Source organism: Oncorhynchus keta, unplaced genomic scaffold (assembly GCF_023373465.1).
Source record: "Oncorhynchus keta strain PuntledgeMale-10-30-2019 unplaced genomic scaffold, Oket_V2 Un_contig_496_pilon_pilon, whole genome shotgun sequence".
NCBI classification, from domain to species: domain Eukaryota; kingdom Metazoa; phylum Chordata; class Actinopteri; order Salmoniformes; family Salmonidae; genus Oncorhynchus; species Oncorhynchus keta.
The window spans coordinates 687,501-707,500 of NW_026288052.1; the positions used below are offsets into that span (position 1 = coordinate 687,501).

A 20,000-nucleotide genomic window follows, 5' to 3' on the forward strand; every position below is an offset into this window, starting at 1 on the left:
AGGGTTGATGGATGATGTTAATTGTCCTGACTGAGGGAGAGGGTTGATGGATGATGTTTATTGTCCTGGCTGAGGGAAAGGGTTGATGGATGATGTTTATTGTCCTGGCTGAGGGAGAGGGTTGATTGATGGATGATGTTTATTGTCCTGACTGAGGGAGTTGACTGATGGATGATGATTATTGTCCTGACTGAGGGAGTTGATTGATGGATGATGTTTATTGTCCTGGCTGAGGGAGAGGGTTGATTGATGGATGATGTTTATTGTCCTGACTGAGGGAGAGGATTGATGGATGATGTTTATTGTCCTGGCTGAGGGAGAGGGTTGATTGATGGATGATGTTTATTGTCCTGACTGAGGGAGAGGGTTGATTGATGGATGATGTTTATTGTCCTGACTGAGGGAGTGGATTGATGGATGATGTTTATTGTCCTGACTGAGGGAGTGGATTGATGGATGGATGATGTTTATTGTCCTGACTGAGGGAGAGGATTGATGGATGATGTTTATTGTCCTGGCTGAGGGAGAGGGTTGATGGATGATGTTTATTGTCCTGGCTGAGGGAGAGGGTTGATTGATGGATGGTGTTTATTGTCCTGACTGAGGGAGTGGATTGATGGATGATGTTTATTGTCCTTACTGAGGAGTGGATTGATGGATGGATGATGTTTATGGTCCTGACTGAGGGAGAGGGTTGATGGATGGATGATGTTTATTGTCCTGACTGAGGGAGAGGGTTGATGGATGGATGATGTTTATGGTCCTGACTGAGGGAGAGGGTTGATGGATGGATGATGTTTATTGTCCTGACTGAGGGAGAGGGTTGATTGATGGATGATGTTTATTGTCCTGACTGAGGGAGAGGGTTGATTGATGGATGATGTTTATTGTCCTGACTGAGGGAGTGGATTGATGGATGATGTTTATGTTTACTGAGGGAGAGGGTTGATTGATGGATGATGTTTATTGTCCTGACTGAGGGAGAGGGTTGAGGGAGAGGGTTGATGGATGGATGATGTTTATGGTCCTGACTGAGGGAGAGGGTTGATGGATGGATGATGTTTATTGTCCTGACTGAGGGTTGATGGATGGATGATGTTTATGGTCCTGACTGAGGGAGAGGGTTGATGGATGGATGATGTTTATTGTCCTGACTGAGGAGAGGGTTGATTGATGGATGATGTTTATTGTCCTGACTGAGTGGACTGAGGGAGGGTTGATGGATGGATGATGTTTATTGTCTGACTGGTTGATTGATGGATGATGTTTATTGTCCTGACTGAGGGAGAGGGTTGATGGATGGATGATGTTTATTGTCCTGACTGAGGGAGAGGGTTGATGGATGGATGATGTTTATTGTCCTGACTGAGTGGACTGAGGGAGAGGACTGAGGGAGAGGGTTGATGGATGAGGTTTATTGTCCTGACTGAGGGAGTGGACTGAGGAGAGGGAGGGAGAGGGTTGATGGAAGAGGTTTATTGTCCTGACTGAGGGAGAGGGTTGATGGATGAGGTTTATTGTCCTGACTGAGGGAGTGGACTGGACTGAGGGTTGATGGAGAGGTTTATTGTCCTGACTGAGGGTTGATGGATGAGGTTTATTGTCCTGACTTGGACTGGACTGAGGGGAGGGTTGATGTTTATTGTCTGACTGACTGATGGATGAGGTTTATTGTCCTGACTGAGGGAGTGGACTGGACTGGAGGGTTGATGGAAGAGGTTTATTGTCCTGACTGAGGGAGAGGGTTGATGGATGAGGTTTATTGTCCTGACTGAGGGAGTGGACTGAGGGGAGGACTGAGGGAGAGGGTTGATGGATGGATGATGTTTATTGTCCTGACTGAGGGAGAGGGTTGATGGATGAGGTTTATTGTCCTGACTGAGGGAGTGGATGGGGAAACAGAATATGGCAGGAAGAAAGTGAAAGAACCAGAGGGTGTAGGGAGGACTTGTTATGACTTGTTACTATGGTTGAAACAAAGTGTACTGCTACATTTTGCATTTCACTACATGTTGTACTACTTCATGACTTCCTGTCTACTACTGTTCTTCTTGCTGATCAAGTGCTGCTGGAGGAATCATTATAGAGTGACCTCTATAATCATTCCTGCCTCTCTGCTCCTCTCCTCTCTCCCTGCCCTGTCCTCTCTCCCTGCCCTGTCCTCTCTCCCTGCCCTGTCCTCTCTCCCTGCCCTGTCCTCTCTCCCTGCCCTGTCCTCTCTCCCTGCCCTGTCCTCTCTCCCTGCCCTCCTCTCTCCCTCCCTGCCCTGTCCTCTCTCCCTGCCATCTCCTCTCATTCCCCCTCTCTGTTCTCTCTCTCCCCCCTCATGTTCTCTCCTCCCCCTACTGCCCCTTGTCCTCCCCTTTTCTACTGTTTTCCTTCTCTTCTTTCTCCTATCCTTTCCTCCCTCTCTCCCTCCTCCCTCTTGATTTTCACTCTCTCCTACCCTCTCTCCTCCAACCTCCCCTCTTTCTTGTCCTTCTCTCCTGCGTGTTCAGATGGATGGCAGTAGGTCGTTGCCCCGGGGCAGTTCCATGGTGAACAGGGTGAGTGGGCTCTATCCTGTCCTGTCTTCTCCTCTTTCCTTCTCTTCTGTTCTGCCTACCGATTCTGGTTTGTGCTCCAGACTAACATCCTTTAACAACACCATTACTGATGTGTTCCTCCATAACTGTCAAGCATTTTGTTTTTGTTTGTACTGCATTCATTGGTCTGTTGTTGTCTTTTGTTGTTTGTTTGTCTTATCTGTTGATTCTCCCAACCTTCCCGTTTTTCTCCATCTCTCAGAGTGTGCAATATGTGAGTATAATATAAAGTATAAAGACTATTATCACCACTGTGGGCTGAGGTAAGAATTGCAGATAGATGTAGAATGTGTAAGAGAGAATCTTGTCTGGTTTAGACGATACATTTCTGTCTGAATGTTCTGAAAAGTTGCTGTCTCCTGAATGAAAGCCCTGCTGTTCTCTGGTGTCTATGGGTGTTTGGATTTTTACTGTACGGTATATCTGTAGCAACACCCAATGGGTGCTAGAATAAGTGGTGATGGGCGGGCCTATGAATCTCTCTCAACGTCCTGATTGGCTGGATTAACGACCTGTCAATCGTCAACCCATATACAGTTGCCTAATGAAAATGCTCTAGTTTCCTGATTGACAGCTGGTGTTAATCCCGCCCATAGGTGGGTCTCAGAATCATTCCCCTCATCGGTGAAGGAAAGCTTTGGAATTCACTGATGATGCACAAAAGCTTGGTCTTAAAACAACCGGCCATCTGAAAACCAGATAGGTGGAATCTCCCCTAAACCCTTTGGACGCTTAGATAGAGCCATCACCTTAGTGATTACACCTATCCAGTCTTTTCTGATCTGCTAGCACTGAAGGGGCAGTGGCTAGAGGTTGTTCTCAGACCGGGCTATAGACCTCCCTCCCCATCCTCCCTTTACAGTGAATGAGCTCAATGCTTCCATTCTGGTGGCCACACCTGTGAATGATGCCCATATAAACCAGGCATTTACCATGTAGAATAGTTAAGCATACATTCTGGCTGTCCAGGAGTCTTCACACATACCTGCCTGTGTGTGTGCGTGCTTTTTATGTGCGTGTGTTGTTCTGTGTGCACTTGGTGCTTTGTCTAGTAGTATGTGCATTGTTGACAGTCTGAGCTTTGTTCCCATGCAAAGCCCTGGCCTCTTGCTGTTTGTAGCTTTGAGTGCTGCTTGGCTGGCGTGCTTTACCTGGCGCTTTTAAATGTCTGTTAGAGAACACATGAAAAGCTATTTATCTCTAGATTACTCTGTGCTCATCCTGTTGAGATGCTATTACAGACTATATTGTTGAGACCACTGGGTTACTGCCTTGTTTACTGGCTGATGAGTCTGGTCTCCCCTCTTTTGTACTGGGATTGGGGGAACAGTATTTTGGCTTGTGGAGTTGCTTTGTGATGCATGTCCCAGTGTTGATGCGGTGCCTGTCCTGTCCTCCAGGGGGAGCTAGAGAGACAGCTGCTACAGGCCAACCCCATCCTGGAGGCCTTCGGAAATGCCAAGACTGTCAAGAACGACAACTCCTCCAGATTTGTAAGAATGTATTAATATCTAGATTGATCCCAGATAAGATCTACAGTATGTTTTTAATTGGCTGTATTTTTATTTACTGTGTTGATGTGTTGTTGTTGAGTTTGTATCATTTTTTCATTAATATTGTAATGAAACAGGCAGGTCGAGCCCGAGGCTTCGGCGCGCTATCGACTGTGCAGCAAAAGCATGCTCGAGCGGCAGAGTCGATTTCCTCGCTTATAAACCCAGGGTCGCTACAATATGTTAATCATCAACTGACACATTTCTTCTCCTCTTGTCTCTCAGGGCAAATTCATCCGTATTAACTTTGACGTGGCTGGATATATTGTCGGTGCCAACATTGAGACCTGTATCCTTCCTCTGCAGTCAGACTCTGTTTCGAGTCCCAACCTAAATATTACTGTTGTAATTCATTAGTATGCTCACTGTTGGGTCACTGCTAATCTGTCATCAGGTAGAAGTTGCCCTACACACAGGGGTGAGCTCAGGGAAGCAGGGGATGCAAAACTGCCCTTAGGTTAGTGTCTGGGGCTATTGAACCCTTCCTTTACTACTGACCTCAGACCTGCTGGAGAAGTCGAGGGCGATCCGCCAGGCCAAAGATGAAAGGACCTTTCACATCTTCTACCAACTCATGTGTGGAGCTTCAGAGACCACCAGAGGTGAGAGAGGGGGAGAGGACAAAGAGGGTGTAGGAGAGGGAGAGGAGAAAAAGAGTGTAGGAGAGGGAGAGGAGAAAGAGAGTGTAGGAGAGGGAGAGGAGAAAAAGAGGGTAGGAGAGGGAGAGGAGAAAAAGAGTGTAGGAGAGGGAGAGGAGAAAGAGAGTGTAGGAGAGGGAGAGGAGAAAAAGAGGGTAGGAGAGGGAGAGGAGAAAGAGAGTGTAGGAGAGGGAGAGGAGAAAGAGAGTGTAGGAGAGGGAGAGGGAGAAAAGAGGGTAGGAGAGGGAGAGGAGAAAGAGAGTGTAGGAGAGGGAGAGATCTGGAGAAAAGAGGGTAGGATAGGTAGATCTGGTGGGAGAGGAGAAAGAGAGTGAATAGGAGAGGGAGAGGAGAAAGAGAGTGTAGGAGAGGGAGGGATCTGGTGAATAGATAATCTGGTGAGATCTGGTGAAATAACTGGTGAATAGATAGATCTGGTGAATAGATAGATCTGGTGAATAGGTAGATCTGGTGAATAGATAGATCTGGTGAATAGATAGATCTGGTGAATAGATAGATCTGGTGAATAGATAGATCTGGTGAATAGATAGATCTGGTGAATAGATAGATCTGGTGAATAGGTAGATCTGGTGAATAGGTAGATCTGGTGAATAGATAGATCTGGTGAATAGGTAGATCTGGTGAATAGGTAGATCTGGTGAATAGATAGATCTGGTGAATAGATAGATCTGGTGAATGAATAGATAGATCTGGTAAATAGATAGATCTGGTGAATAGATAGATCTGGTGAATAGATAGATCTGGTGAATAGGTAGATCTGTGTAGATAATAGATAGATCTGGTGAATAATAGATCTGGTGATAGATCTGGTGAATAGATAGATCTGGTGAATAGATAGATCTGGTGAATAGGTAGATCTGGTGAATAGATAGATCTGGTGAATAGGTAGATCTGGTGAATAGGTAGATCTGGTGAATAGATAGATCTGGTGAATAGATAGATCTGGTGAATAGATAGATCTGGTGAATAGATAGATCTGGTGAATAGGTAGATCTGGTAAATAGATAGATCTGGTGAATAGATAGATCTGGTGAATAGGTAGATCTGGTGAATAGATAGATCTGGTGAATAGATAGATCTGGTGAATAGATAGATCTGGTGAATAGATAGATCTGGTGAATAGGTAGATCTGGTAAATAGATAGATCTGGTGAATAGATAGATCTGGTGAATAGATAGATCTGGTGAATAGATAGATCTGGTAAATAGATAGATCTGGTGAATAGATAGACCTGGTGAATAGATAGATCTGGTGAATAGATAGATCTGGTGAATAGATAGATCTGGTGAATAGATAGATCTGGTGAATAGATAGATCTGGTGAATAGGTAGATCTGGTGAATAGATAGATCTGGTGAATAGATAGATCTGGTGAATAGATAGATCTGGTGAATAGAGGTAGATCTGGTGAATAGATAGATCTGGTGAATAGATAGATCTGGTGAATAGATAGATCTGGTGAATAGGATAGATCTGGTGAATAGATAGATCTGGTGAATAGATAGATCTGGTGAATAGATAGATCTGGTGAATAGATAGATCTGGTGAATAGGTAGATCTGGTGAATAGATAGATCTGGTGAATAGATAGATCTGGTGAATAGGTAGATCTGGTGAATAGATAGATCTGGTGAATAGATAGAGAATAGATAGATCTGGTGAATAGATAGATCTGGTGAATAGATAGATCTGGTGAATAGGTAGATCTGGTAAATAGAATAGATCTGGTGAATAGATAGATCTGGTGAATAGATAGATCTGGTGAATAGGTAGATCTGGTGAATAGATAGATCTGGTGAATAGATAGATCTGGTGAATAGGTAGATCTGGTGAATAGATAGATCTGGTGAATAGATCTGGTGAATAGATAGATCTGGTGAATAGATAGATCTGGTGAATAGTAGATCTGGTAGATCTGGTGAATAGGTAGATCTGGTGAATAGATAGATCTGGTGAATAGGTAGATCTGGTGAATAGGTAGATCTGGTGAATGAAGATAGATCTGGTGAATAGGTAGATCTGGTGAATAGATAGATCTGGTGAATAGATAGATCTGGTGAATAGGTAGATCTGGTGAATAGGTAGATCTGGTGAATAGATAGATCTGGTGAATAGGTAGATCTGGTGAATAGGTAGATCTGGTGAATAGATAGATCTGGTGAATAGATAGATCTGGTGAATAGGTAGATCTGGTGAATAGGTAGATCTGGTGAATAGGTAGATCTGGTGAATAGGTAGATCTGGTGAATAGGTAGATCTGGTGAATAAGATAGATCTGGTGAATAGGTAGATCTGGTGAATAGGTAGATCTGGTGAATAGGTAGATCTGGTGAATAGATAGATCTGGTGAATAGATAGATCTGGTGAATAGATAGATCTGGTGAATAGGTAGATCTGGTGAATAGATAGATCTGGTGAATAGGTAGATCTGGTGAATAGATAGATCTGGTGAATAGGTAGATCTGGTGAATAGGTAGATCTGGTGAATAGGTAGATCTGGTGAATAGGTAGATCTGGTGAATAGGTAGATCTGGTGAATAGGTAGATCTGGAATGATAGATAGATAGATCTGGTGAATAGATAGATCTGGTGAATAGGTAGATCTGGTGAATAGGTAGATCTGGTGAATAGATAGATCTGGTGAATAGATAGATCTGGTGAATAGATAGATCTGGTGAATAGGTAGATCTGGTGAATAGGTAGATCTGGTGAATAGGTAGATCTGGTGAATAGGTAGATCTGGTGAATAGATAGATCTGGTGAATAGATAGATCTGGTGAATAGATAGATCTGGTGAATAGATAGATCTGGTGAATAGATAGATCTGGTGAATAGATAGATCTGGTGAATAGGTAGATCTGTGTGAATGGTGGTAGATCTGGTGAATAGATAGATCTGGTGAATAGATAGATCTGGTGAATAGATAGATCTGGTGAATAGATAGATCTGGTGAATAGATCTGGTGAATAGATATCTGGTGAATAGATAGACCTGGTGAATAGGTAGATCTGGTGAATAGGTAGATCTGGTGAATAGATAGATCTGGTGAATAGATAGATCTGGTGAATAGATAGATCTGGTGAATAGATAGATCTGGTGAATAGGTAGATCTGGTGAATAGATAGATCTGGTGAATAGATAGATCTGGTGAATAGATAGATCTGGTGAATAGATAGATCTGGTGAATAGATCTGGTGAATAGGTAGATCTGGTGACTAGATAGATAGGGTGAATAGATAGATCTAGATAGATCTGGTGAATAGATAGATCTGGTGAATAGATAGATCTGGTGAATAGATAGATCTGGTGAATAGATAGATCTGGTGAATAGATAGATCTGGTGAATAGATAGATCTGGTGAATAGATAGATCTGGTGAATAGGTAGATCTGGTGACTAGATAGATAGGGTGAATAGATAGATCTGGTGAATAGGTAGATCTGGTGAATAGGTAGATCTGGTGAATAGGTAGATCTGGTGAATAGGTAGATCTGGTGAATAGGTAGATCTGGTGAATAGATAGATCTGGTGAATAGATAGATCTGGTGAATAGATAGATCTGGTGAATAGATAGATCTGGTGAATAGATAGATCTGGTGAATAGGTAGATCTGGTGAATAGGTAGATCTGGTGAATAGGTAGATCTGGTGAATAGATAGATCTGGTGAATAGATAGATCTGGTGAATAGATAGATCTGGTGAATAGATAGATCTGGTGAATAGGTAGATCTGGTGAATAGATAGATCTGGTGAATAGATAGATCTGGTGAATAGATAGATCTGGTGAATAGATAGATCTGGTGAATAGATAGATCTGGTGAATAGATAGATCTGGTGAATAGGTAGATCTGGTGAATAGATAGATCTGGTGAATAGATAGATCTGGTGAATAGATAGATCTGGTGAATAGATAGATCTGGTGAATAGGTAGATCTGGTGAATAGGTAGATCTGGTGAATAGATAGATCTGGTGAATAGATAGATCTGGTGAATAGATAGATCTGGTGAATAGATAGATCTGGTGAATAGATAGATCTGGTGAATAGATAGATCTGGTGAATAGGTAGATCTGGTGAATAGATAGATCTGGTGAATAGATAGATCTGGTGAATAGATAGATCTGGTGAATAGATAGATCTGGTGAATAGATAGATCTGGTGAATAGATAGATCTGGTGAATAGGTAGATCTGGTGAATAGATAGATCTGGTGAATAGATAGATCTGGTGAATAGGTAGATCTGGTGAATAGGTAGATCTGGTGAATAGGTAGATCTGGTGAATAGATAGATCTGGTGAATAGATAGATCTGGTGAATATGTAGATCTGGTGAATAGGTAGATCTGGTGAATAGATAGATCTGGTGAATAGATAGATCTGGTGAATAGGTAGATCTGGTGAATAGGTAGATCTGGTGAATAGGTAGATCTGGTGAATAGATAGATCTGGTGAATAGGTAGATCTGGTGAATAGATAGATCTGGTGAATAGATAGATCTGGTGAATAGGTAGATCTGGTGAATAGGTAGATCTGGTGAATAGATAGATCTGGTGAATAGGTAGATCTGGTGAATAGGTAGATCTGGTGAATAGGTAGATCTGGTGAATAGATAGATCTGGTGAATAGATAGATCTGGTGAATAGATATATCTGGTGAATAGATAGATCTGGTGAATAGATAGGTCTGGTGAATAGGTAGATCTGGTGAATAGGTAGATCTGGTGAATAGATAGATCTGGTGAATAGATAGATCTGGTGAATAGGTAGATCTGGTGAATAGATAGATCTGGTGAATAGATAGATCTGTTGAATAGATAGATCGGGTGAATAGATATATCTGGTGAATAGATAGATCTGGTGAATAGGTAGATCTGGTGAATAGATAGATCTGGTGAATAGGTAGATCTGGTGAATAGATAGATCTGGTGAATAGATAGATCTGGTGAATAGATAGATCTGGTGAATAGATATATCTGGTGAATAGGTAGATCTGGTGAATAGGTAGATCTGGTGAATAGGTAGATCTGGTGAATAGATAGATCTGGTGAATAGATAGATCTGGTGAATAGATAGATCTGGTGAATAGATAGATCTGGTGAATAGATAGATCTGGTGAATAGATAGATCTGTTGAATAGATAGATCTGGTAAATCTGGTGAATAGATCTGGTGAATATGTAGATCTGGTGAATTGATAGATCTGGTAAATAGATAGATCTGGTGAATAGATAGATCTGGTGAATAGGTAGATCTAGTGAATAGGTAGATCTGGTGAATAGGTAGATCTGGTGAATAGGTAGATCTGGTGAATAGATAGATCTGGTGAATAGATAGATCTGGTGAATAGGTAGATCTGGTGAATAGATAGATCTGGTGAATAGGTAGATCTGGTGAATAGGTAGATCTGGTGAATAGATAGATCTGGTGAATAGGTAGATCTGGTGAATAGGTAGATCTGGTGAATAGGTAGATCTGGTGAATATATCTGTTTTTTGATCCTTTTACTGATTATTATCCTCTCTCTCTCTGTTTCCCTGTCTCTCTCTGTTTCCCTGTCTCTCTGTTTCCCTCTCTCTGTTTCCCTGTCTCTCTCTGTTTCCCTGTCTCTCTGTTTCCCTGTCTCTCTCTGTTTCCCTGTCTCTCTGTTTCCCTGTCTCTCTCTGTTTCCCTCTCTCTCTCTCTGTTTCCCTCTCTCTCTCTGTTTCCCTGTCTCTCTCTGTTTCCCTGTCTCTCTGTTTCCCTGTCTCTCTGTTTCCCTGTCTCTCTCTGTTTCCCTGTCTCTCTGTTTCCCTGTCTTTCTGTTTCCCTGTCTCTCTGTTTCCCTCTCTCTCTCTGTTTCCCTGTCTCTCTGTTTCCCTGTCTCTCTCTGTTTCCTCTCTCTCTCTGTTTCCCTCTCTCTCTCTGTTTCCCTCTCTCTCTCTGTTTCCCTGTCTCTCTGTTTCCCTGTCTCTCTGTTTCCCCCTCTCTCTCTGTTTCCCTCTCTCTCTGTTTCCCTCTCTCTCTCTGTTTCCCTGTCTCTCTGTTTCCCCCTCTCTCTCTGTTTCCCTGTCTCTCTGTTTCCCTCTCTCTCTCTGTTTCCCTGTCTCTCTGTTTCCCTCTCTCTCTCTGTTTCCCTGTCTCTCTGTTTCCCCTCTCCCTCTGTTTCCCTGTCTCTCTGTTTCCCCTCTCTCTCTGTTTCCCTCTCTCTGTGTTTCCCTCTCTCTCTCTGTTTCCCTGTCTCTCTGTTTCCCTCTCTCTCTCTTTCCCCCTGTCTCTCTGTTTCCCTCTCTCTGTTGTTTCCCTGTCTCTCTGTTTCCCCCTCTCTCTCTGTTTCCCTGTCTCTCTGTTTCTCTCTCTGTTTCCCTGTCTCTCTGTTTCCCTCTCTCTCTCTGTTTCCCTGTCTCTCTGTTTCCCTCTCTCTCTCTGTTTCCCTGTCTCTCTGTTTCCCTCTCTCTCTCTGTTTCCCTGTCTCTCTGTTTCCCCCTCTCTCTCTGTTTCCCTGTCTCTCTGTTTCCCTCTCTCTCTGTTTCCCTGTCTCTCTGTTTCCCTCTCTCTCTCTGTTTCCCTGTCTCTCTGTTTCCCTCTCTCTCTCTGTTTCCCTGTCCCTGTCTCTCTGTTTCCCTCTCTCTCTGTTTCCCTGTCTCTCTGTTTCCCTCTCTCTCTCTGTTTCCCTGTCTCTCTGTTTCCCTCTCTCTCTCTGTTTCCCTGTCTCTCTGTTTCCCTCTCTCTCTCTGTTTCCCTGTCTCTCTGTTTCCCCCTCTCTCTCTGTTTCCCTCTCTCTCTCTCTGTTTCCCTCTCTCCCTCTGTTTCCCTGTCTCTCTCTGTTTCACTCTCTCTCTCTGTTTCCCTGTCTCTCTGTTTCCCTCTCTCTCTATCTGTTTCCCCCTCTCTCTCTTCCTCTCTGTCTGTAGCAGACCTTCTCCTTGGTAGTGCTGACCAGTACAGGTTTCTGAGTGGAGGTGCTATACCTGTTCCAGGCCAGAGTGATGCTGACAACTTCACCCAGACCATGGACTCTATGACCATCATGGGATTCACACCAGAAGAGTCTCTGTGTAAGTGAGAGAGGAATGGAGGGGGGGGGGGCAGAGCTTTCCTCAGAACATGGAAGTAAAAAACTATATTTTCTCTCCATCCCTGTCTGTCTGTCTGTCTGTCTGTCTCCCTCCCCTCCTCTCCATCCCTCTCTTTCTGTCTGTCTGTCTGTCTGTCTGTCTGTCTCCTCCCTCCCTGCCCTCCTCTCCATCCCTCTCTTTCTGCCTGTCTGTCTGTCCCTCCCCTCCTCTCCATCCCTCTCTTTCTGCCTGTCTGTCTGTCTCCCTACTCCCTCCCTGCCCTCCTCTCATCCCTCTCTTTCTGCCTGTCTGTCTGTCTCCTTACTCCCTCCCTGCCCTCCTCTCATCCCTCTCTTTCCTTTCTGCCTGTCTGTCTGTCTCCATCCCTCTCTTTCTGCCTGTCTGTCTCTCTCCATCCCTCTCTTTCTGCCTGTCTGTCTGTCTGTCTCCCCTCCTCTCCATCCCTCTCTTTCTGCCTGTCTGTCTGTCTCCCTCCCCTCCTCTCCATCCCTCTCTTTCTGCCTGTCTGTCTGTCTCCCTCCCCTCCTCTCCATCCCTCTCTTTCTGTCTGTCTGTCTGTCTGTCTGTCTGTCTGTCTGTCTGTCTGTCTGTCTGTCTGTCTGTCTGTCTGTCTGTCTGTCTGTCTGTCTCCCTCCCCTCCTCTCCATCCCTCTCTTTCTGCCTGTCTGTCTGTCTCCCTCCCCTCCTCTCCATCCCTCTCTTTCTGTCTGTCTGTCTGTCTGTCTGTCTGTCTGTCTGTCTGTCTCCCTCTCCTCCTCTCCATCCCTCTCTTTCGGCCTGTCTGTCTGTCTGTCTGTCTGTCTCCCTCCCCTCCTCTCCATCCCTCTCTTTCTGTCTGTCTGTCTGTCTGTCTGTCTGTCTGTCTGTCTGTCTGTCTGTCTGTCTGTCTCCCTCTCCTCCTCTCCATCCCTCTCTTTCGGCCTGTCTGTCTGTCTGTCTGTCTGTCTCCCTCCCCTCCTCTCCATCCCTCTCTTTCTGTCTGTCTGTCTGTCTGTCTGTCTGTCTGTCTGTCTGTCTCCCTCCTCTCCATCCCTCTCTTTCTGCCTGTCTGTCTGTCTCCCTCCCCTCCTCTCCATCCCTCTCTTTCTGCCTGTCTGTCTGTCTCCCTACTCCCTCCCTGCCCTCCTCTCATCCCTCTCTTTCTGCCTGTCTGTCTGTCTCCTTACTCCCTCCCTGCCCTCCTCTCATCCCTCTCTTTCCTTTCTGCCTGTCTGTCTGTCTCCATCCCTCTCTTTCTGCCTGTCTGTCTCTCTCCATCCCTCTCTTTCTGCCTGTCTGTCTGTCTGTCTCCCCTCCTCTCCATCCCTCTCTTTCTGCCTGTCTGTCTGTCTCCCTCCCCTCCTCTCCATCCCTCTCTTTCTGCCTGTCTGTCTGTCTCCCTCCCCTCCTCTCCATCCCTCTCTTTCTGTCTGTCTGTCTGTCTGTCTGTCTGTCTGTCTGTCTGTCTGCCTGTCTGTCTGTCTGTCTGTCTGTCTGTCTGTCTGTCTGTCTGTCTCCCTCCCCTCCTCTCCATCCCTCTCTTTCTGCCTGTCTGTCTGTCTCCCTCCCCTCCTCTCCATCCCTCTTTCTGTCTTCTGTCTGTCTGTCTGTCTGTCTGTCTGTCTCTCCCTCTCCTCCTCTCCATCCCTCTCTTTCGGCCTGTCTGTCTGTCTGTCTGTCTGTCTGTCTGTCTGTCTCCCTCCCCTCCTCTCCATCACTCTCTTTCTGTCTGTCTGTCTGTCTGTCTGTCTGTCTGTCTCCCTCCATCCATCCCTCTCTTTCTGCCTGTCTGTCTGTCTCCCTCCCCTCCTCTCCATCCCTCTCTTTTGGCCTGTCTGTCTGTCTGTCTGTCTCCCTCCCCTCCTCTCCATCCCTCTCTTTCTGTCTGTCTGTCTGTCTGTCTGTCTGTCTGTCTGTCTGTCTGTCTGTCTGTCTGTCTCCCTCCTCTCCATCCCTCTCTTTCTGCCTGTCTGTCTGTCTCCCTCCCCTCCTCTCCATCCCTCTCTTTCTGCCTGTCTGTCTGTCTGTCTCCCTCCCCTCCTCTCCATCCCTCTCTTTCGGCCTGTCTGTCTGTCTGTCTGTCTGTCTGTCTGTCTGTCTGTCTGTCTGTCTCCCTCCCCTCCTCTCCATCCCTCTCTTTCTGCCTGTCTGTCTGTCTCCCTCCTCTCCATCCCTCTCTTTCTGTCTGTCTGTCTGCCTGTCTGTCTGTCTCCCTCCCCTCCTCTCCATCCCTCTCTTTCTGCCTGTCTGTCTCCCTCCCCTCCTCTCCATCCCTCTCTTTCTGTCTGTCTGTCTGTCTGTCTGTCTGTCTGTCTGTCTGTCTGTCTCCCTCTCCTCCTCTCCATCCCTCTCTTTCGGCCTGTCTGTCTGTCTGTCTCCCTCCCCTCCTCTCCATCCCTCTCTTTCTGTCTGTCTGTCTGTCTGTCTGTCTGTCTGTCTGTCTGTCTGTCTCTCTCCCCTCTCCATCCCTCTCTTTCTGCCTGTCTGTCTGTCTCCCTCCCCTCCTCTCCATCCCTCTCTTTCGGCCTGTCTGTCTGTCTGTCTCCCTCCCCCCTCCTCTCCATCCCTCTCTTTCTGTCTGTCTGTCTGTCTGTCTGTCTGTCTGTCTGTCTGTCTGTCTGTCTGTCTGTCTGTCTGTCTCTCCTCTCCTCTCCATCCCTCTCTTTCTGCCTGTCTGTCTGTCTCCCTCCCCCTCCTCTCCATCCCTCTGTCTCTTCTGCCTGTCTGTCTGTATCCCTCCCCTCCTCTCCATCCCTCTCTTTCTGCCTGTCTGTCTGTCTGTCTGTCTGTCTGTCTGTCTGTCTGTCTGTCTGTCTGTCTGTCCTCTGTCCCTCCTCTCCATCCTCTGTCTTTCTGCCTGCCTGTCTGTCTGTCTCCCTCCTCTCCATCCCTCTCTTTCTGTCTGTCTGTCTGTCTGTCTGTCTGTCTGTCTCCCCTCCTCTCCATCCCTCTCTTTCTGCCTGTCTGTCTGTCTGTCTGTCTCCTCCCTCCCTCCTCTCCATCCCTCTCTGTCTGTCTGTCTGTCTGTCTGTCTGTCTGTCTCTGTCTCCTGTCTCCCTCTCCTCTCCATCCCTCTCTGTCTTCTGTCTGTCTGTCTGTCTGTCTGTCTGTCTGTCTGTCTGTCTGTCTGTCTGTCTCCCTCCCCCTCCTCTCCTCTCCATCCCTCTCTTTCTGCCTGTCTGTCTGTCTCCCTCCTCTCCATCCCTCTCTTTCTGTCTGTCTGTCTGCCTGTCTGTCTGTCTCCCTCCCCTCCTCTCCATCCCTCTCTTTCTGTCTGTCTGTCTGCCTGTCTGTCTGTCTCTCCCCTCCTCCATCCCTCTCTTTCTGTCTGTCCTCTGTCTGTCTGTCTGTCTGTCTGTCTGTCTGTCTGTCTCCCTCCTCCCTCCCTCCTCCTCCTCCCTCCCCCTTTCTGTCTGTCCTGTCTCCCCTGTCTCCATCCCTCTCTTTCGGCCTGTCTGTCTGTCTGTCTGTCTGTCTGTCTGTCTGTCTCCCTCCCCTCCCTCCTCTCCATCCCTCTCTTTCTGTCTGTCTGTCTGTCTGTCTCCCTCCTCCTCCATCCCTCTCTTTCTGTCTGTCTGCCTGTCTGTCTGTCTCCCTCCCCTCCTCTCCATCCCTCTCTTTCTGTCTGTCTGCCTGTCTGTCTGTCTCCCTCCCCTCCTCTCCATCCCTCTCTTTCTGTCTGTCTGCCTGTCTGTCTGTCTCCCTCCCCTCCTCTCCATCCCTCTCTTTCTGTCTGTCTGCCTGTCTGTCTGTCTGTCTCCCTCCTCTCCATCCCTCTCTTTCTGTCTGTCTGCCTGTCTGTCTGTCTCCCTCCCCTCCTCTCCATCCCTCTCTTTCTGTCTGTCTGCCTGTCTGTCTGTCTCCCTCCCCTCCTCTCCATCCCTCTCTTTCTGTCTGTCTGCCTGTCTGTCTGTCTCCCTCCCCTCCTCTCCATCCCTCTCTTTCTGTCTGTCTGTCTGTCTGTCTGTCTCCTCTCCATCCCTCTCCATCCCTCTCTGTCTGCCTGTCTGTCTGTCTCCCTCCCCTCCTCTCCATCCCTCTCTTTCTGTTTGTCTGCCTGTCTGTCTGTCTGTCTCCCTCCCCTCCTCTCCATCCCTCTCTTTCTGTCTGTCTGCCTGTCTGTCTGTCACCCTCCCCTCCTCTCCATCCCTCTCTTTCTGTCTGTCTGCCTGCCTGTCTGTCTGTCTGTCTCCCTCCCCTCCTCTCCATCCCTCTCTTTCTGTCTGTCTGCCTGTCTGTCTGTCTCCCTCCCCTCCTCTCCATCCCTCTCTTTCTGTCTGTCTGCCTGTCTGTCTGTCTCCCTCCCCTCCTCTCCATCCCTCTCTTTCGGCCTGTCTGTCTTCCTCCTGTTAGCCATGTTGAAGGTGATCTCTGCAGTGCTCCAGTTTGGGAACATCTCGTTCACTAAGGAGAAGAACCAGGACCAGTGCTCCATGCCAGACGACACGGCTGCCCAGAAACTGAGCCACCTGCTGGGCATCAGCGTGCTGGAGTTCTCCCGGGCCATCCTCACCCCCAGGATCAAAGTAGGACGCGAGTACGTTCAGAAGGCCCAGACCAAAGAACAGGTGAGACACACACACACATTAATACACTAGTCCTGAGCACATCTGTAACGATGTGCGCTGAGAGTCGGTAAGCAAGTTCATGGAGTGAGTGATTTAATCAATAAACACAACAAGAAACACGAACAACGTACAGACATGAAACAGAAACAATAATACCTGGGGAAGGAACCAATGGGAGAGACAGATATAGGGGAGGTAATCAGGGAGGTGATTGAGCACAGGTGAGTCTGATGAGGTGCAGGTGCGATTGACGATGGTGACAGGTGTGTGGGATAATCAGCAGCCTGATGACCTAGAGCCTGGAGAGGGAGCATACGTGACAATATCTAAGACTAATGGCATAGTAGTTGGTACAAATCACTCCATGAACTATAAACCTCAGCTGAATTTGGTAATGAATAATGTAGCTTTTGAGCAAGTTGAGGAGACTAAACTTCTTGGTGTCACCTTAGACTGTAAGTTGTCATGGTCAAGGCATATTGATTCATGTCACAGCTTTCTTCCTGGGAATGAGAGGCGGACCAAAACGCAGCGTCGTTATAGTTCATGGTATTTTAATAAGAAAACTCAAACATGAACAAACTACAAAACGTGAAAACCCCAAAACAGTCCCGTGTGGCACAAACACTGACACAGGAAACAATCACCCACAAAATACCCAAAGAATATGGCTGCCTAAATATGGTTCCCAATCAGAGACAACGATAGACAGCTGCCTCTAATTGAGAACCAATCTTGGCAACCATTGACATACAATTTACCTAGACAGGTAACAGCCCCATAAACATACCAAACTACCTAGAAAGGAAACAACCCCATAAACATACCAAACTACCTAGAAAGGAAACAACCCCATAAACATACCAAACTACCTAGAAAGGAAACAGCCCCATAAACATACAAAACTACCTAGCCCCATAAACATACAAAAAAGGAAACAGCCCCATAAACATACAAAACTACCTAGAAAGAAACCTAGAAAGGAAACAGCCCCATAAACATACAAAAACAGCCCCATAAACATACAAAACTACCTAGAAAGGAAACAGCCCCATAAACATACCAAACTACCTAGAAAGGAAACAACCCCATAAACATACCAAACTACCTAGAAAGGAAACAGCCCCATAAACATACCAAACTACCTAGAAAGGAAACAGCCCCATAAACATACAAAACTACCTAGAAAGGAAACAGCCCCATAAACATACCAAACTACCTAGAAAGGAAACAACCCCATAAACATACAAAACTACCTAGAAAGGAAACAGCCCCATAAACATACAAAACTACCTAGAAAGGAAACAGCCCCATAAACATAGAAAAAAACCCAAGACAAGCCAAAGCACATAAATCCCCCATGTCACACCTTGACCGAACCAAAATAATAAAGAAAACAAAGATAACTAAGGCCAGGGCGTGACAATTCAGTTGTTGGAAAGATGGGGAGAGGTTTGTCTGTGATAAAGAGATGCTCAGCATTCTTAACACCACACTTGAAGAAAGAAGCTGAAGTTTTATCATGTCCTGACTACTTCCAGGTGATTGGGTCAGGGGCTGTAAAGAGGGCATATCAGAACAAAACAGCACATTTTGACCTGCCGTGTTCACAGAGAGTTCATGTCAACTAAATGCTTGTTGACCTCTTCTGGCTTAGAGCAGAGATTGACTGCGTCGCTTCTTGTGTTTTGTAAGAAATATTAATGTGTTAAAAACGACAAACTGTCTATTCAATCAACTAACACAGCTCTGACAGACAGGGGTACCCCACAAGACAGGCCACAGGCGGCCTCCTCACAGTCTCTAAAGACAAAATGAATTCAAAGCAACACACAGTAATATATAGCACCATGGATGCATGGAACTCCCTGCCATCTCAAATCACTCAATGCTGCAAAATTAGCTTAAAAAATAAATAAAACATCACATCACAGCACAGCGCCTCTCCCCTTTCTGACCTAAATAGCTTGTTGTATCCAGTCCTCTCCCTCCCGAACTGGTGTTTGAGTTAAAGACAAGATGTGCCCTTGGCATTAGGATAACAGCACCTGCTTGGAGAAAGCCGTCATTGAAAATAAGAATCTGTTCTTAACTGACTTGCCTGGTTAAATAAAGGTCAAATTAAAATTTAAAAAAGCAATTGTAAACTAAGCTGCAGTAGAATAAGGACTTTGGTCGTGCTCCATATGATGATGAAGTTCAAGAGATTCAAGAGTGCTGAGGAGAAAACTGTAGTTGACGTTTTAGCTGGACAGAACTGATGTATGGGACTCCACCAAGTTACCCTTCACCATACAGAGACCCCGCTGTGGGTGGTGTGTAAGGGGTGAGTGACTGTCTGCAGGGAAGTCAGGCGGAGGAGAGCAGAACTGGGTAATAACCGGAGCAGTTTAATATGCAAAACCAACGGCACCCAGAACAACAAGATAACCAGTCAGATGCACAAGCACTTCACAACAAACAATATCACACACAGACATGGGGGGAACTGAGGGTTAAATACATTACAAGTAATGAGGGAATATAAACCAGGTGTGTGGGAAAACAAGACAAAACAAATGGAAAATGAAAGGTGGATCGGCGATGGCTAGAAGACCGGTGACGTCGACCACCGAACGCCGCCAGAACAGGGAGAGGAACTGACTTCGGTGGAAGTCATGACAGTGTGACTGTAACATAGAAGGAAGGATTAGGAGATAAGATAACGTTTGTGTTGTTGTCTACAGTAATATACTGTAGTCTAAGTGTATCAACGTGTCTTCTTATTTTAAATGTATGTAGTTATGTCCCTGAGTTGTTATTGTCTGTTAATGTTTTGTATCATGTCATGTTTGTTCCTTCTGTGGCTCAGTTGGTAGAGCATGGCGCTTGTAACGCCAGGGTAGTGGGTTCGATTCCCGGGACCACCCATACGTAGAATGTATGCACACATGACTGTAAGTCGCTTTGGATAAAAGCGTCAGCTAAAATGGCATATATGTTTATAATTTTGTCTGGACCCCAGGAGGAATAGCTGCTGTGTTAGAAGCAGCTGATGAGGATCCTAATAAAATAGAAAATAGACACACACATACAGTGGGGCAAAAAAGTATTTAGTCAGCCACCAATTGTGCAAGTTCTCCCACTTAAAAAGATGAGGTCTGTAATTTTCATCATAGGTACACTTCAACTATGACAGACAAAATGAGAAGAAAAAAAATCCAGAAAATCACATTGTAGGATTTTAAATGAATTTATTTGCAAATTATGGTGGACAACTGTACATACAATTGGTGTAAGAAGCACATGCTGGTTTCTTAAAATCTCTAAATTAATAACGCTCTCTCTCTTTTCTCACTCTCTCTTCTCTCTCACTCTTCTCTCTCTTCTCTCTCTCTTCTCTCTCTTTTCTCTCTCACTCTTCTCTCTCTCTTCTCTCTAACTTATCTCTCTCTCTTCTCTATCACTCTCTCTTCTCTTGCTCTCTTCTCTCTCTTTTCTCTCCTCTATCTGTTCTCTATCTTCTCTTTCTCTTCTCGCTCACTCTTCTCCCTCTCTTCTTTATCTCTTCTCTCACTTTTCTCTCCTCTCACTCTATTCTCTCTCCCTTCTCTCTCTCTCTCTAGGCT

General features: G+C 45.8%; 1 protein-coding gene across 1 annotated transcript in view; it reads left to right on the forward strand.

The window, feature by feature from the left end:
* LOC118383756 (myosin-10-like) overlaps nt 1-20,000 on the forward strand; it is an 82,523-nt gene that overhangs the window by 27,366 nt on the left and 35,157 nt on the right. The window contains exons 7-13 of the mRNA XM_052509768.1: nt 2,499-2,546; nt 3,986-4,078; nt 4,364-4,427; nt 4,642-4,740; nt 11,681-11,824; nt 16,178-16,392; nt 19,998-20,000. The exon at nt 19,998-20,000 is cut by the window's right edge and continues 150 nt beyond it. Coding sequence (XP_052365728.1) covers nt 2,499-2,546; nt 3,986-4,078; nt 4,364-4,427; nt 4,642-4,740; nt 11,681-11,824; nt 16,178-16,392; nt 19,998-20,000 — 666 coding nt within the window. The remainder of the gene's footprint in view (nt 1-2,498; nt 2,547-3,985; nt 4,079-4,363; nt 4,428-4,641; nt 4,741-11,680; nt 11,825-16,177; nt 16,393-19,997) is intronic.